The sequence below is a fragment of the Hippoglossus stenolepis genome, chromosome 6 (assembly GCF_022539355.2).
Source record: "Hippoglossus stenolepis isolate QCI-W04-F060 chromosome 6, HSTE1.2, whole genome shotgun sequence".
Lineage (NCBI taxonomy): Eukaryota > Metazoa > Chordata > Actinopteri > Pleuronectiformes > Pleuronectidae > Hippoglossus > Hippoglossus stenolepis.
Genome location: NC_061488.1, coordinates 11745174 through 11763286, shown reverse-complemented (window position 1 = coordinate 11763286; position 18113 = coordinate 11745174). Strand labels below are relative to the sequence as shown.

Genomic DNA, 18113 nt, shown 5'->3' with positions numbered 1-18113 from the left:
TGTTTTAGGGCTCCCCCGGGGCCAGACAATTAAAGAGCATTTAAAAAGATGACAGAGCTCGGTGCGCAAGAAGGGGAGAGGTGGAGAGCCCGGGGAGTGGAAGAAGTTTGCAGGTGCATGAGGTGCATGTGCATGTTTTCGTATGTGCCCATGGGATTGAGTGTGCTCGCGGTTTTCCTGTGAAGAGTCCATACATATCTGCCTGTGTGCAACTGAAAAGTGAAAGAAAGATTTATCATAAAACATCACTTGAAAACAATTTGCACAACTGACAATGGACAGAAGAAGCAATAACAGACACACAGCTACAAAGAGGAGGAAAAAAGAGAAGAGAGAGAGCAAGAGAGAACTGCTCTGAAAGAGTTTTTGTGGGGCCATAACAAAGGCCCCTCAGAAAACACAGTGGCACAGGAATGTTAATTAATTAATGAGAAACTATTCAGCCTACAGAGAATTGTGGAGAAAGAACGACAGAGAAGGAGAGAGACGGAGCAACATACAGGACGAATGGAGCTGTAAAAAAAAACAACTCAAACTGGGTTTAGAGACATTTAGTAATGAATGTAATCATAAATTTACTTTGGCTTTGCATGTGTGCATTTGCGTGCGCATAAATGTGCTGCTGCTGCTGAATTAAATCCTAATTTCCCCAAGCCTCAGATTTCCAGGAATTGAGAAATGCATTTTTCTGTTAATCCACTGGAGCTTGAAAAGATTTTACGAGCCAGAGTGGTTGTAAGATTTTATCAATTCGCCAAGGACTATGTAATCCCTCTAATAAAACATGAAAGTCACAAAAACTGGAGTTATTAGGTGCGATTAAATGCTAAACCCATTGCTCAAGTGCATTGTGATCATCGGTTGGTATCGTGTTTTAAAATGTTTTCTTTTAGTGGAAAAAAGTCATTATCGCTCCTCCCAACTGCAACATTTTTGTTTATACATTATTGCTTCCTGAATGGAAATCCAGTTTTTCTTGCTTTGAATTGTTATAATTACAAAATGCATCATTAGGGTCTCATGTAACATCCTGTTCTTTCATGAATCACATCCTGTCATCTATAGGCTCCTTATTGAAAAGCTCAGTTTTCATTTTTAATATTAGGTCTACGCCAGCAGGACTTATGTGCTGTAATTATAAAAAGGGCAGTTTGATGAGAACATTTTAACGATTATGTGGAAAAACACAAGTGCTTGCAGATAAACTGTGAAATATACAGGCTTTATCCCAAGGCACGTTTTCACAAATCCACAATCTTCTCTCTGTATACTAGAGTGTGTGCATGTGAAACAGATATGAGGACTACTTTGCGCCGGTCACTCATAATCTTTTCTTTTCTATGGGTGTCTGTGTGTGTGTGTGTGTGTGTGTGTGTGTGTGTGTGTGTGTGTGTGTGTGTGTGTGTGTGTGTGTGGCAATCGTGACATTCCAGCAGCAGAAACCTGAGAAGGTGGGACTCACAAGACACTGGATTCTGCTCTTTCTGGGGACCGAGGGGTGCTGAAGTGTCAGAATTCCAATTTCCGAAAAAACTGTCACTCCCAGTCACACACTCTGACCCTCTGCATCTCTCTCACACAGCCAAACACACTCTGCTGCCTTCATTCTTATCCTCTGGAGCTTGCTTTTTTCCCCCTCTTTCCTCTCTTTCAGCTGTAAACACTGTCTCATTTTCTCTCAGTTCCATTCATAAGGTCCCACAAGGAGAAATCGTGTCCCACACCACTGTACTGCGTTGCCACCCCCTCCTCTCTCCTTCACCCCTTTCCCCTTCCTTTCAAACTAAACACTCACTCACTCCCTTCACAGAGAGGCAAAGTAAAACAGGCAAAAGGAAGAAAGGGAGAGAAAGAGAGGGAAGAGTTTGAGAATCACGGGCCCCTCCTACTTTTCGGAGATGCTCCAGCCCATCCCTAAATTGTGGGCCAATGAGGGTGGCTCATTCACAACTCATGCAGTCCTTCTACAATAGGTAAGGAGAGAGAGACAGAGAGAGGAAGAGACATTTACAAGGAGAGAGTGAGAGAGAGAGAGATAGAGAGAGAAAGGGAGGGAGAAAGAGTGACTGTGTTTGGGGGAGAAGGACAGTGAGAAAGGAGAGGGCAGGGTGAGAGGGAAGACAGGAAAGTGGGGAAGGAAGTTACAGCAGAGTTAACCCCTGGGAATGAAGCGGTGAAGAGAATGAAGAGATGAAGAGATGAAGAGGTAGAACTTATGACAGGGACAGACTTTCAGTGAGGACAACCTGCACAGGAGGAAAAGATCAGTGAGGGGCTTCCAAAGGGAGACAGCAGATTTAGGACAGAGAAGAATCAGTGGAACCTCCTCATCTTATCACAGCTATCTCTTAGGACATTAGAGAGGACAAGAGAGAGTGCAACAAGACAGGAGACCCTGCTGGTGTAGATGCAGACAGGTGGACAGTCAGACATGTTGCCTGTGCTTCTGCTTCTCTGCGTGGCTGGAGGAGTTTGGGGTTCCTCCCCTGGAGTGTGGGGGTACGGACGGGTCCAGGACAGACAGGGGCCGCCGGCATCACTTTGCCCGTCTCCATGTCAGTGTGAGGAAGATGGGATATTCGTCATGGCGGACTGCTCAGAGTTGGGACTATCATCTGTGCCAGCCAACCTCAGCCCCCTCACCACTTACCTGTGAGTAACACATGCTACTGTTGAGTTAGGGTGCTTGATCTTGTCCTGTTTCATCTTCACCTTTCCACATGCAGGCCTCTGACTGTGTCCTGCATTTCCTTGACCTTTTGCCATTCTTGCCTTGTGTTTCCACTTTGTGTGTCATCCTGAAACCTTCTACTTGATCCCTAAACCTCCTATTATGCATTGTGGTACCAACTCATCTGATATGAAAAAATGAAAACTTGACTGCCAATAGTGAGTCCCAACTTAAACATTAATTTGGAAATGAAAATACCTTGCCAAGTAAGATTAGAATCACTATACATTGCATCTGGGATTTTAAAAATAGAGCAGTGGGCAACAGTCAGTTGGATGTGTTACCAGGAAACTGCGTACAGATAAAAACGGACTGGGGCCAAGTGGGAACATGTGTGTGTGTGTGAGAATGTTCGTGTGCGGACCACTATAGCAAAATTACTTGACCACTTCGTTCAGTGTCAGGTTTCCGAGCGCCAACTGGAGACCCAGCGTGAGAGTGTGTGTGTACATGAGCATGTGTGTGCCTTTGTGTACATGTATGCATGAGTGCTTGTGCTTGTGTGTCTGTGTGTATGTCTTCTTCTAGATACTTTTCAATATCCTGAATATACAGTAAACATACTTGTATATATATATAAATATATAACAGACTGAATTTACATATTCAGTATATTATATATGAGTAGGCATAAGTTGCAAGCACATGACAAGCATGTGTTTGTGTGTGTGTGTGAGGAAGAGTTTGTGCAAAGATGTCTAAATGTGTTTGGGATTAAAGGTGGAGTAAGAAATTCAGGAGAAAGACTTTTAATATTTGAACTCAACAGCAAAATAAATGCACCCCCTATCAGTGCTCCTGCAGTAGCCCCGCCCCCCAAATTCATGGATGTGCATCGATAAGACGACACAATGGTGAAATACTGAATGTTTTATATGGCCTGGAAGTGGATACTGTCGGCTAAAGCAAAAACTTAGAGGTAAAAATGTCATCAAATAAAACACTAATGGAGTAAAATGTGTTGTTTAGATATTATTATTTATTTTTTTACAAAGCTGAATCATTGGTTTGTAGCTCAGCTAACAAAGAAGGTAACGTAACCTGCCACAACATTTTGAATTATGCATCCAACAAATAAACTTTTATATTTAGACCTTGTGGCTTTAAAACCTATCACATATGATGATATGGAGCAAATAAGAAGACAAGCAAACAGTTGTCACAATTGCCGTTTCAAAGTTAGCATGAGCAGAACATGTGAAGGAGCATGATGATACTGATAGCAATACTCACAAAACTCCTGGTACTATAGGTAACATCATACCAACAACTTGGCAAACTAGAAATATCCTTGGGCAAGAACTTTAACATTACCTGGCACACAGATTTGGCACCTGTACCTGCTTGCTAGTTAACCCAGTAATTAGCTAACCAGCTGGTGAGGTGGCTATCGCATTAACAAACGGTAACCCACCTATTAAGCAGAAACAACCTCTGCAAATGTCTTTATGCCTTTCTACTCACTGAGATCTCTCCACCATAATCCATAAAAGCCGTTTTATGACATGACCTCTGGGTGAAATCCGGAGAATTGGCTGCTGACTTTATCCGCAGTTTGCCTTTCACGTGCGTTATTCAGGCGAGAGGTGGAGCAGCCAGGTGCAGAAGACAGAGGCAGAAAGTGACGAATTAACTTCGCTGCGTAGATCATGTGGTTACAGGATCCCGTCACTGTCGTCGTCTCTTATCACCACAAACTCTCTTGACATCTTCGTCGGCGTCTTCTACGCGTATGGCACCGCTTTTTCACAAGGAGATATTTGTTTTTCTTTTTTTTCTTTTTGCGTCTCATCATCATCAACCCCCCATTCGCTTGCGGTGAATCCAGCTTGGATCCCCTGATGTGTTCACATATCAAATTCTCAAGGATTTCTACAGACATTATACTAGGAAGCCAGGCAGATAAAGTCCGTAGAAACTGTGGAGCGTCTCACTTGGACATTTGTGTTCACACATGCACGTCCTCCAGAGAAAATATGGAGGAACTGCAGAGTTCAGAGAATGTCTGAAAGCAGTTTAAGACTCATGGGAGAAATCTCTGTGGTCTTTCAAGTCGGCTGCCATATCTCCCATTTACTGAGCCAAGGTTGTGTAGGAACACCAGATTTTTATCAGAATACACAGAATCAATATTGAATTAGAATCGCTTACTCCACCCTTTGATGATGTGTTTTAGTCTACATACATGTAACTTACTGTTTTGTAATACTAAAACTCAATAACTAAAAAGGTGAGAATTGTTGGCATTTTACCTAGGAAACTCTTAATTCTTTATTTTGATTGATAAATTGACAAAATGGTTTATTTGTGGGACTTAATTTGCAAAAGCTGACAGCTCAATTTTAAAATATGATTAGTGATTAGTTATGCTTGAAAGCTCAATTGGAGCACCTGGCAGATTACTAAACATACTGTAAGTACCATTAAAACATGATTATTAACATTATTCATCAATATTTTTTTTATTTTACGATAAAAAGTTGGGGAAATCAAGCCCACTTCCAAAACACCACCCTGCTGTGGCCTACAGCCAGATCTTTCAAATTGCCTCACTGCGTAAGGCTCTGAGGATAGATTATAGGCACTCTGTGATAACTGATATTGAAGTGATAGAAGTCGAATCCAGGAAACAGGGTGTGATAGAGCAGTTGCTCACTAGGGGCTCTGCAAGTATTACAGGAGTGGAGGGATACAAGTCAGAAGGAGTGAGGAGAGATCAACAGTTTATGTTGCTAACGACTTTTAAAGAGGGACATAAAGGAAAGACAACTCCACTTGACTGATGCCCAACTCTGCAGCTGTCATGTGAGCCTGGGACTCCAGATATCACTGTGGCCATTTGAACGTTAAAACACATGTAGAGTTTATGGTGTTGCTAACCTCATCCAGGAATCACAAAGGGCATGCCACACAACTAGGCCAGCACATACACATGCACACACACACACACATACACAAACACACACACACACACAAACACACACACACACACACACACACACACACACACACACACACACACACACACACACACACACACACACACACACACACACTGGAAGTGACTCAAAGAGGAAGAGTGTCGAGCCTCTTAGTCCTCCTCTAATATAAAAACAGTGATGACCTGAAACTCCCTCTTTGGAAATCTACTCTGCTCTTAAATGAACCACTATAGCCACGCACACACCCACACATGCACATGCGCGCACAAACACACACACACGCTCTCTCTCTCTCTCTCTCTCTCTCTCTCTCTCTCTCTCTCTCTCTCTCTCTTCCTCACACACACACACACACACGAGTAATTGTTCATTTCCCGTCGTTACCTAACGATGGAACTGGACCAATTAGTGAGTTTGAGGGCTGATTTAGAATAAGATAAATAAACTCAGCGACCAACCGCACATGCCCACACACATGCAAACACACATTACTGCAGACGAGAGAAGGAGGGAATGTAGGGCAGCAGGAGAGATGCCGCAACAAATTAAGATACCGCACACAAGAGTCGCAGATTTCTCGTTTGCCTTGCTGATAAAAATCATCAAACGCAAACAAAACAACATCCCCTCCCTAACCCTGCCCACATGCACACACACACACACATAACCCAGAACATTGCACAGCAGGCCAAAGTTTCTCATTTCATCCTGGAGTATAAAAGGTTACAACAGCGGAGAGCCGGTCCAGTCCCCACCAGGATCTGTCAAACCGTCCAGCACGCCCCACTGTGCAATGGAGGCTGGATTAGCCTTCCGGCACATACTGTAGGCTGCCGAGGTCACAGAGATTTGCTTGGGAACAGTCCACATTACAAACCACATCCACATAACGCTGTGAAAGTATATGACATCATCCACCCATGTCATTGGAGAGCTCTTCAAAGTGAGCGCAACTGTACGTGCTATAGAAACCAAAGGGGGCAATCCAGGCTATGAATGCTTCTCTCCATTTTCTTGGACGACTCCAATCCATAAAGGTAGAAACATAATTAAATTATCATCAGAGAAAAAAAACTATTATAACAAAATAGTGAGGTGAATGCAGGTTTACTCTGCAAAGGAATTCAACTCTTCGAAGGCAAAGATGCTTCAAGCAACTCATAACAAAGTGGGTAGAGATTTATGGCAATAATCGTTTCCGTGGGCAACGCATAAAATGAGCTGTCATATGAAACGCTTTGAAAGTACTTCTCTTTGATATCAGATTAGAGAGGAAAAACACTGCCCGAGGGTGTGTGTCTGTTCGGGGTGATGTGCGTGCATGTGTGTTGATGTGTGATGAGTTGGAGAACACTATGTGCATCGGGGTTTGGTGCTGTTTTATGTGTAGCTGCAAGCAAAGTAACATAAGAGATGGCTCCACAGTGACACGATAAGTAGGCTGTCTATCACAACTGTTGGCCGAGGTGCAAGAGAGTTAGTCAGCTGACCCCTAATAGACTTACACCTATTTAGGAAAGAATTTAATTGTGATGAAAGTAAGTTATAAGTTCATGCTCTGGCTGCTGTGATATCCTGTACATAAAAAGTCAGTTTTGGAAGGTTGTCAGGTGCTTATGTTTACACATCTCACGTTTCTCTCAGCAGTGTTCACTGTGTGCACACAGGTGTGTGAGAGGGATGGAGTGTGTGTGCATTCGCTTGTGAGTCTGAGGCTGGAGTTGAGCACCGATTAGGTGATGCTTTGTGGTAGTGGTGAGTGCGGCGAATGTCTAACTGTGTTTTAACCAAGGCCAGGAAACCACGACGAACGCATTACTAGACAGAGGAAAATCATGGAGTGTGCAAACGCATTCATATGTGTGTGTGTGTAAAGACCACCCAGACTGCTGAGGGTTTTTTTAGTCAGTGGAGGTGAAGCATGAAAAATTGAAGGAGGCAAGATGAAGAAAAAGTGATAGAAACTGACAACGCGAAGGGCGAAGGATTCAAAATCGTGACAGAAAAATATGAATAGGAAGATTTTTGAAGACTTAGGTCAAGTTTAAGCAGGAGAGCGCGCCCACTCACACACAAGCATGCAAAAACACATGCGCATACTTTACGTACACATGCAGGAGAAAACATCCTGCCTCTTTGTGGTGGCCGAGACTGTAACAGTCGTGTGCGTGTCATTTAGCCATTATGTTGATGGAACGATTCCTATCATGAGCAACCGGGGGTCATACTGTAAACAGCATGTCTGAGAGAGTGAGACACACACACATGAAAAGAAGGAGATGTTGTGAGGGATGGAGGGGGGAGGAAGAGTTGAGGGGAATGAATGAACAAAAATAAGAAAATTGCAGAGAGAAAAGAGAACTGTGTGTGTGTGTGTGTGTGTGTTGTCAATGGAGGGTCCTCTATACAGCCGCTATCAGCTCCAGCATCAGTGTCCTGGCTCCAGGCGTCTATGGTAGCCCCCCACCTCAACTACACTTCCCTCTCTCCCTCTCTCTGTCTATCCGTCTCCCCCAACCTATTCTGCTTTCCTCACCTGTTCCCTCTGGCCCCCCTTTAGTTAGAAGAAGAATCCATACATTAAGAGCTTGAGTGTGTGTGCGTGTGTGTGTGTGTATTTCTTCAGAGCAGGTGTTGAAGCTGCTCATACAGCGCTAAGTGCAAATGTATGATCACTGATGTGCAATGTGCTCCTCAGAAATTCAAAATGAGTGCATATAGCTCAGGGCAGCGGGCTGGAAAAGGGAAGGATGTGTACCCAAGCCAAATGGTGTAAATGTTTTCAAGGTGTGTGTATGAGGAGGTGTGTTGGATCTAAGCCGACGAACTGCCAGCTGTGATCAGAGTTGGAGAAGAGAGTTGGACCTCAGAATATACAGAGGAAGTTGGACACATGCGATCACAGTTGGATAAAGATGCACAAATGTTTTCCTTTCTCATTTCCTTCAATCTTTTTTTTCCAGCCCTTCATTCACTCTTTTGTTGCCGACTTCCTCCCAGCAAGGTTGAAGTGTTTGCCTCAACGTGTCTCTCCTAAACTCCCTGGAGGCCCTGCAGTGAACAGAAGAAAAAGCCACTTCCGCCTGCAACAAAAGTGATATTTATGCCAGAAGGGTGTTGGGGAGAAGGGATAGGCAGTTAGCGTCGCAGTGCAGTGGTTTGTGGTTTCCCGAGAGCAACCTGGGAGGCTTTTAAATGGCGCTCAGGGACAGACGGCAGGTAGGCAGGTAGGTCGACAACAATGGAAACAATGAAAATTCCCTTAGGAGCGGCAGGCAGAGGCCATAGTGTGCTCCACCGCTCCATATCCTGTCCTTTAGAAAAACGTAGAAAGCAATCACGACACGAGATCTCGGAGAGAACTAGGGTGGAGGAGACAGGGATCAGGGAAGTGAAGTGGAGTATGTCTTTGGACTGTGTGCACATGAGCCTGCATGTCACAAGCCGACGTGGACTCCACAGAACGGTGGTTGGTATTTGTTGGGGTCAGAGCCGTGCTCGTTGACTGAATGTGTGAATCTGTATGTTTCGTGTGATCGCAGCATGACGACACAGGGGCTGTGGAATGTGCTCCCTGTGACGTGTGTTTGAAGGGTGAAGGGCTGCCTCTGACTGAGAGGATTCAGAACGCCTGCATGGCCCAGATTCCTACTCAGCCCCTTTCCAACCCTGGAAATCCATGGGAATGTGAGTGTGTGTGTGTGTGTGTGTGTGTGTGTGTGTGTGTGTGTATGTGCATGATTTGCACTAGCCCTCTTATTTCCACTACAGAGAAGGCATTGTCCTATCCTGGGCCGGGCCACGACAAATGTCCCCAACTGTCCTGGTGTACATACATGCATATGTGTGCATCTATACGCATGTGCACCCATGACCCATTCAAGCTGTCATTTGTATCTGTATATGGTGGGTTAGATAACACATGGGTTAGATGAGCTGTCTTAATAGTAGCAGATTGATTTAAACCAAACTTATCATTTTATGTCCCCACATATAAAAAAGTTACCTTGTCAGTCTCTTCTCTTCTCTCCCTCATGTAAAGCAAGTCAACAACAACCAGTTTGAAAAGGGCTAAAAGTGAAACCACTACCTTTTGTCAATTAAAAAGGAAAGAGGACTCGGCTACTGATTAACTTCCTTATTTTTTATTTTTTTATTGTTTTTAAAATTCTAATTAACAAAACAGATTTTACTTGTCAGATTTATTACAAGGCATAATTAATGTGCTACAGTAATACATGAGAATGCATGTACATGAGTGCTGATAGCAGTACGTGTAAGACATAGCTCTCTAAGTTCCCTCTGTAGCTCAACATGAGTCTGTCTCTGCCTATCTGTGTGATCGCTGGCCAGGCCTGCCGACTAAAGTGGCTCATGTGGGGTTGGCAGTGTGCAGGTGATGACTAGTAAGAGCTAATGATACTTAATGCTGTTTCCAGCAGTACACACACACACACACACACACACACACACACACACACACACACACACACACACACACACACACACACACACACACACACACACACACCACGACTGCAAGACCTTCATGTGCACATTACACACAAAGAAACACATTGCACAAGCATGGATATATGAACACATATCCGTTCTTCTACACACACACACACACACACATGCTAACGTAATGATGGGTAATGGCCTGTCCAATCTCCCTGTGTAGCATCAAAGCATCCCATAGAGCAGTGCTGATACAGTGAAAAGCAAGAAGGGATTAGGTTGGGAGAATGGACCACTGGTACAGGAGTTAGCTGAGGAGAACAAATAAGCTATTACAGACACACTTAAATGTCAAACACCTCAGGGGACACGCACACAGCGCATCGCCAAACGTGGGTATAACGGCTCAGGAATGTCCAGAGGGTGGAAGACGGGATGCGGAAAACAGAAGGTGAAGAGGTGAACGAGGAGGGAAAGAGGAAGGAGTGATAAAATCTTTTTTTCAGAGGTCTTAATTGTGGAGTTTTAGGTTAACTGACCTGAATGCAGAAACAGCAGTCAGGTCACTGTGAGGCTATAAGGCAATATTATTACTTGTTGCTACGAATGGACACAGGTGTATTTTCCATCTGTTTTAAAGGGAGGCTGGAGGCAGCTCTGCCACTGCAGCACTTCTGCAACTGAAACCAGACTCGCTCACGTCTCTATAACATGTCTGAGAAGGAGCAAAAGAGGAAATCTGGACTTTTTACATGCATGGCAAGGGGCCAAGCTAAATCTCTTTAAACCAACAGCAGCCACATGTCCTCATTGGTATGGGGTAAGATTTCATCGGGTGCTGATCTAAGTTCAGTTCTAGATGTTATCCGCGGATGCTGTTAAATATATGGAGCAGATGAGCTGATCATAGATCTGTGAGTGCAGCAGTTAAGGAGGGAGCGAGAGCCAGGAGCGGATTTGAGCAGTCTTCTAACTAGATCCAGTGTCCTCCTGTTTCTGCCATTCAACCAAATGAAGTCATAATAGAGCCTGACACTAATACTCATCGGGTTTCATTTACTGTTGTATCCACTGCTGAGAATCTGCCTTGAATCAGTGTGCAGGAAAAAAAAAACACCTCTGTAAGAGATACCTTTTCAGGATTTTTGGAAAAGTGGTGAAATTTGTAACCCTGTTCCGCACATAAGTGGCATGTGTTTGTCCTGTGTTCTTGAGACAGGTTTTTTTTACTCTGATTTGGGAAGAAGCAATGGGTCATGTGACAAACCCATATGAAAGTCAGATAAAACGTACATGCCGAACAACAGATAAGTGACAATGGGCAGGGCTAGGAATGCCTCTCTGCCTTCCAAAGCTATGTGCTACCCACAACAGCTGCCTGTCAGTCCTGTCCACATGTTGGAGTTAGTTGTATGTTGTGTAGCGCCGACTGTTCCAACACTTCCTGTTCCATTACTTAAGTGCTTGACCTTTCACCCCCCCCACACACACACCCCTGGTCTCATGACAGGGTGTGTGTGTGTGGGAGGACAAGGAACGGACACAGAGTGTGTCCATGTATGTGTGTATGTGTGTGTGCAGTATACCAGCGTATGAATAAGTCCCAGGGGGCATGAATATGTTTCCCATGACATGGCCTCAGACTAAACAGCCGCTCTCTCTACCCAGACATCCGCCTGTCATTCTCGGCAAAACCACAACGAGCAGGAAAGGGCACAAAACATGGGAACACAAAAACATAGACGCATCTCCCTTTTTCTGCCTTGTTATCTCGTCTTTTCTCTTCCTCCCTCCCTCCCTCCCTCTCTGTGGCCCTGCTCTTTTGTGGCCCGGTCCTCTCCGTGGCCCTCCTTGTCCAGGTGAAAGACTTCTCCTCACCCTCTCCCTCGCTCTTTGTGCCCCGTGAATGAGAAAAAAAGGGAGAATAAGAGAGGCAAAGATAAAGAGAGAGTGCCTTCGGACACAAAGGGCAGTGTACCCCTCCCAGGAAGTCTGAGAGAGAGGGAGAAAAAAAAAAGCCCCACATCTTTAGAGGAAGGAGGAGGGCAGGACAGCATTGTACCCTCCTTCCTGACTCTTTGTGTGTGTATGTGTGCGTGTCTGTGTATGTGTGCGTGTCTGTCTGTGTGTGTGTGTGTGTGTGTGTGTGTGTGTGTGTGTGTGTGTGTGAGTGTGTGTGTGTGTGTGTGCAACCTCATGTGTGACTGCGAGAGAAACTGAAGTCAGTCTATTCAGATATAAAAAAGAAGCAAACACACTTAGTCTTCACCCTCACTCAAAGTACACACACACGCTTTTTCTGTCTCTGTCGCTCACACACACACAAACACACACAACCGTTTAGGCCCTCTTTAAGGCGGCGCCCGAGCATTGACTACCAGTTGCATTGTATGGCATAAAAGATCCCCTTTCATCGTGGCCTTAACTGTTTCAAAGAGCTAAGCGGAGAGGATCTATCTGGATCCAACTGAAGACATTACTGTCATAGTTACTGTAAAAGACAGCCAAGGTGTGGCTCAGCCGCTGCTAATGCAGAACTCCTGCCCTCAGGGCAAGACTCGAGTTGTTGATTTCCACTAAAGATCTATTACTCTAATGTTCCTCACAGATAAGCTGCCTTCAAAGGCTCAGAGCTTACTGCCATTATTGGCTGTTTGTTTGGTAAGAGTCTCCACCTGAGCGAGGGAGAAAGGAATTGGCAGGAGGGAGCAGAAGAAAGAGAGAGAGCAGAGGAGGAAGTGAAAAGGAAGGCCTCAGGATACATGGCTCTTGTGCAGTGATTTTGTGTGTGTGTGTGTGTGTACTGTATATGTAAGAGAGACAGTTATGAAAAACATCCCTCTCAAGGGCAACAATGTAAGCCTGTTTGTTTACATGCTTTCGCCTGCATTGTTATGTATGGTACCTGCATGCAATTTCATGCTTGAACAACATGCCAGAAACTTTTCCATATTTTTTACTTCAAGTCAACAGAATTCTCCTAAGTGAAATGGATCAAACCATCTCTCCTCCTGCTGCTCCTGTCTCCGCTTTGTCTCGCTGACACATTTCTGCGCCGATGCTAGAAACACACCTGACTGATGATCACATCAGTCTGAGGGTGTATTCACTCACCAGGGTGGTCTATCATCCACCTCACAAAAGCCACCCGGGGGCCTGGAGTGTGTATGGGTCCCGGTGGATGTTGCGTGGGTGTGTGTGTGTCTGTGAACATAAACAAGGGTGTTTTTCATATGATGTGGCCAGTTGTTTTGCTGCGCTAAATCACCAGCTCTTGTCAGAAACGCTTCCAGTTTGAAATCGGCTACAATGGAGCTGAGGGCACATTCACACCCACACACACACACACACACACACACACTGGCTTTGATCACAGGAGCGATAACATACTTCAGTAGTTCTGTTGACGGCGAAGAGGAAATATGATGAATCACATTATTGTAACTACTGGACTGTGTAACTCCACGCTCCAGTTGAAATTTGAAACACAGATGGGGAGAAAGCGTGAGTGTCGGCGATAGAGTGGCATAAGAGAGAGGGAGAGAAAAGGGCCACGGCTGATGAATGGACTTGTACCTCTGCTTCTTCATGCTTCTGTTCCCCCCTTAAGACAGGCTCCTTGCCATACTTACTCTATTCATCACAGCATAAAGCGGTCTAATATCCAGTGTTTTACCTTTCTTCCCATGCCAAACCCTCTTCTCTTACACTCAAACGCACACACTCGTGCACACACTTTGGAGAGGAAGGACAAAGATCTGTCAGACCACGTTGTGTATCTGCTACCGAATTTTTTTTTTCTCCTGCGTTTGCATAAATATTGGCATCAATTTCACCCAAGCTACTGTGCTCAAATGCACAAATTACATGCGAGCACATGAAAATCTAATTCCTCTCCAGGGAACCAGAGAGATCACTGGGGGCTTTGACACTCATTGTGCAGATTCAGAGCAAAGGGGGATAAAAAGATCAGTTGAGAGGCACATTTGTGAGTGTGTTTGTTGAGGGATGAACATGGGTCTCCGTGTCTGCATCTCCTGCTCCTATTGCTGCTCTGGAGTCTTTAGTTCGTCATTCAACGGGAGATGGAGATCTGAGGGGAGGAGATGGCCTGTGTGCCTCTGTCGGTTGAGAGATGTGTTGTTCTGCGAGCAATATCAGGCTCCTTTCTTGACGCCGCAATGGCCAAGATAGGGCAGGACAGTTCCCCTCCGAATACTCACATGAAAAATAAAGAGAACAAACCACATGACCTTTGCTTCTGTCCCTCACACACACGTGCACGCACACACACACACACACAGAACCACAGAGCAATCTGTTTCCATGCACCCGGCAGAGTCCGTGTGTGATGTGGTGAAAGCGCAACCAGGGACTGTGCCCACCACATCTGCAGGCTCACTGGAAAACAATAGGGGTGTGAAAATGAGCGACAGACATCTTACCACACACACCGCAGCCACCTATAAATGGAAAGAAATATTGGACTGCACACACGGACACAGATACTGACACACACACACACACAGGCACTCAGTCTCCCTCTCGCTCACAGGACACACACTCATGCCCATAAAACGGGGACGCAGAAAAACCCTGATTGTAATTGTGAAACTCCCATGCGCCGAGCAGCCTGCAAAATCTTTAAACGCTCCCTTTCCCATTTCTTTTGTGGCCGTTTATTTGCGTTGAAAATATCTGCACGTCACAGCGCCAGCCGACACAATGCACATGTGGTAGTCATCAATCATAATTATCATGGTTTAAAAAAGCCACAGCTGTTATTTGATTTTAAAAACAAGCCATAGTGCAGAGCCTTCCAACGATACGTCAAGTTGTCAGCGGAGGCCTTGGCCTGCGCAGCAGATACGTCTCTCTCTCTCTCCCCGGGTTCCCAATGAGTTGGTTGGAGAGCACAGCCGAGCTGAGCTGCATTCAACCTTTCCCCATGACTCACCACTGTGTGTCTTTATTTTTAAACATTTTCTCTCTCCATTGCTGCGTGTTTATTCTGTCTGAGTGAGGCCGCTGTTATGGACTTCACACAACGTTTGTTTATGGCTTCTTTAATCAGGACCAGATAATGGAGAGTTGTCTCCATCCATGGGCGCATCCCAAGAAGATTTGGGTTTTTGTGTGTGTGTGTGTGTGTGTGTGTGTGTGTGTGTGTGTGTGTGTGTGTGTGTGTGTGTGTGTGTGTGTGTGTGTGTTCCTGCATGGCTGCGTGTGTGTGCCTGCCTGCATGTGTGGATGTGTGTGCGTGCGTTACTATCGTTTAATGATCAACTCGTGAATGTTCCAATAAATATTTTTCTCAGTAGCAAACTCATGAAATGCACAGGATTAAGGTTTGCATGTGCATCGTTCTCAAGGACCCAGGAGGTGGTCGTATATTTCCTGTGCCATACGTGATGTCACCCAGTCTTGATTATGTCAATTTGTTTGCTGTTACTGCTCGCGATGTAATTTCCATGGCAACTTTGTTATCACTTATATTTACCTCTGACTTTAATCAAGCAGTAGTGCATCACACTTGTATGTATTCCCAAATCTCGGCCTGGAGCCTGAGCGGACTGTGCCAAAATTGGGACAGACATGAAGCGTATAATTTACATGACATCACCACAGTGCTTTAGTGGAGAGCTTGACATGAGGTCCCAGGATAGCATCCCACATCAGCAATGGTGTTTGGGTTCGTCACAAATGAAAAGTAATACATTCTATATTATATGTTGATTTGCTATAAATTTTTATATTTAGAATTTCTTAAGAAAAGTACATTGAATTACATGACATTGGTTATAGAAGTCAATTAGATGCACTTTAAGGAAAATGTTATACCTTAGATTTATACCATTTACCACTGGCATAGTTTACTTTGACTTGTAATCCCCCTCTTCTCCTCTTTTATTTGCCCGTTGCTACATTTTTACAGCATATTCCTTGCACAAGCTCATCAAAACTATTTTCCACAGTTGGCGTGAGTGTGTATTATGTCACCCCTGTCCCCGTGGTGCCCCAGCAGAGGTACAGGGACCAGCCAATCAAAGTTTAGGTCAGTAAAGGTGATTGGAGTAATGGAATTTGAAGAATAATTCACTTCCCTTGTTCTGTTAAATCATTTTGCTTCAACACTGATTGAAAACATCCGCCCTCTACATATATCTGTCCTTGAGTTACACCTTGAACCACTTCCTCCGCAGTCAGACCTCCCAGGAGGGGGGCATCCGAAACAGGAAATTCCCATGCAAGGAAACTAACATGCCATTATTATGCTTTCATAAGGAAAATATTCAAAGTCAGCAGAGGCTGTAAAAAGACTGCATCATTATCTGAAACCTCATGGGAAAAGGGCACGGTAAAGATTGCAAGCTCATCACATGTGGAGAACACACCTCCTCTCACCACATCCCAGAGCCTGATGTCAAACGTCACCTCTGACAAGGTAACACAGTGTTGCCGCACCAGTTAAACTCAATTACGCACATTTTTGAACGGAGTGTTGCTGTGGGTTTTTTCCACATCCTCCCCTGAAGCTGAATATAGATCCCGCCTGAAGATAGATCCATCCAGCCCCCCGTCAGCTTGGCTGCCTTGACAAACAAACAGCCAGTGTGTCAAAACTCCCAACTGCGAAGGGCTTCTGAGAGCACAGTTTACACTTGCTAGCCCGGTGGTCTGGCTTTATGAGCAATGGTTAGTGTCATACACGCACACACACATGCAGACACTCACGCACATACAAGCCTCACTCCTAAAGACTCATGCGAGACCCCAAGGGCCGTGAAAGCAAAGAAGGGGTGACGTAACACCTCCTTGCTTTCATTGTGTTTATCAAAGCGATGACCTTACATGACTGGGGCCATAAGGTTATATATGTTTTCTACCAGAGGCTGACACATAAGATGTCCTTGTAGGTTATGCGTGCGTTGAAAGTGTGCATGTGTGTGCATGCATGCATGTATGCGAGCATCCTGCACCTCACCCTCTCTGACCGCAACACAGCTGCGTCAACACTCACCCCCCAACACACCCTCTCACGTCAGGAGTGTGTGTCAGAGAGACGGAGAGAAATGGAGTGTGTCTACGTTTCAGCTCTGAACAAAGGGGAAAGGAGGTGGTCTCCTGAGGAACCTGGGGGAGAAAAAAACAGAGGAGAGAGAGAGACGGAGAGGAAGAGAGATATAGAGGGAGACTGAGGGGTCAGATCTAAGAGTAGGTAGAATGAGACATCTGGAAAAGAGAAAGAGTCGCTGGGATGAGGAGGAAATTACAGCTGCCCAACAATGATTCATTGGGGAAAATTCTCCTCTACATCTCCTTCTCCTCCCTTTTCGTACTCCAACCTCTCTACCTAACCCTCTAACCTCTCTCTGTGTACTACTCCCACTCTCGATGATTGATCGCCACGTGAAAAGCATTTAAACATCTGCAATTTTACATGTTCCGAGCACCTTCAAGGAACATTGATAAGTTGCACATTGATTGATACGTTGACACTGATTTCTCTCTCCAGGGATCTGAGCATGAATAACATCAGCGAGATCCAGCCCAGAGCCTTCCACCGACTGCACCTGCTATCAGAACTGTAAGTACAAAATCAATCAGCTTGAGTTCGATTAATAAACCTCCATGGCCACAACTCACTAATGACAAGAAAAAGTCCTTCCCCTAGCCGCTGACATGTGCAGACGTCAGTGATGGGAATTGATGGCGCTGGCCTGCCTCTGATCTCTCCCACCAAGAAGCTGCCTGCAGCAATGTGATAGTATATCTTGGGATGTCTGTATCCGAGAGGGAGGCAAAGGGAACCTGATATTCACCCAGAGAGTAAATATATATGCTCCTTAAAGTTTTTAGAGAGTGGGATCTGTGCAGAGCATCCAAGCTGATGATTTCTTGCCCTCCTTGACTTTGTTTCTGCTGGACAGCTCCGCGGGAGCAATAGACACGTAGACACAAGCGCTTGCCAAGACAAA

The 18113-nt window shown here is 45.0% G+C and overlaps 1 protein-coding gene across 1 annotated transcript in view; it reads left to right on the top strand.

The window, feature by feature from the left end:
• Positions 1 to 1891: 1891 nt before the first annotated feature.
• Positions 1892 to 18113, top strand: part of LOC118110656 (leucine-rich repeat-containing G-protein coupled receptor 6) — a 37096-nt gene continuing 20874 nt past the window's right edge. Inside the window, exons 1-2 of the mRNA XM_035158595.1 lie at positions 1892 to 2652; positions 17651 to 17722. Coding sequence (XP_035014486.1) covers positions 2408 to 2652; positions 17651 to 17722 — 317 coding nt within the window. The 5' untranslated portion in view covers positions 1892 to 2407. The remainder of the gene's footprint in view (positions 2653 to 17650; positions 17723 to 18113) is intronic.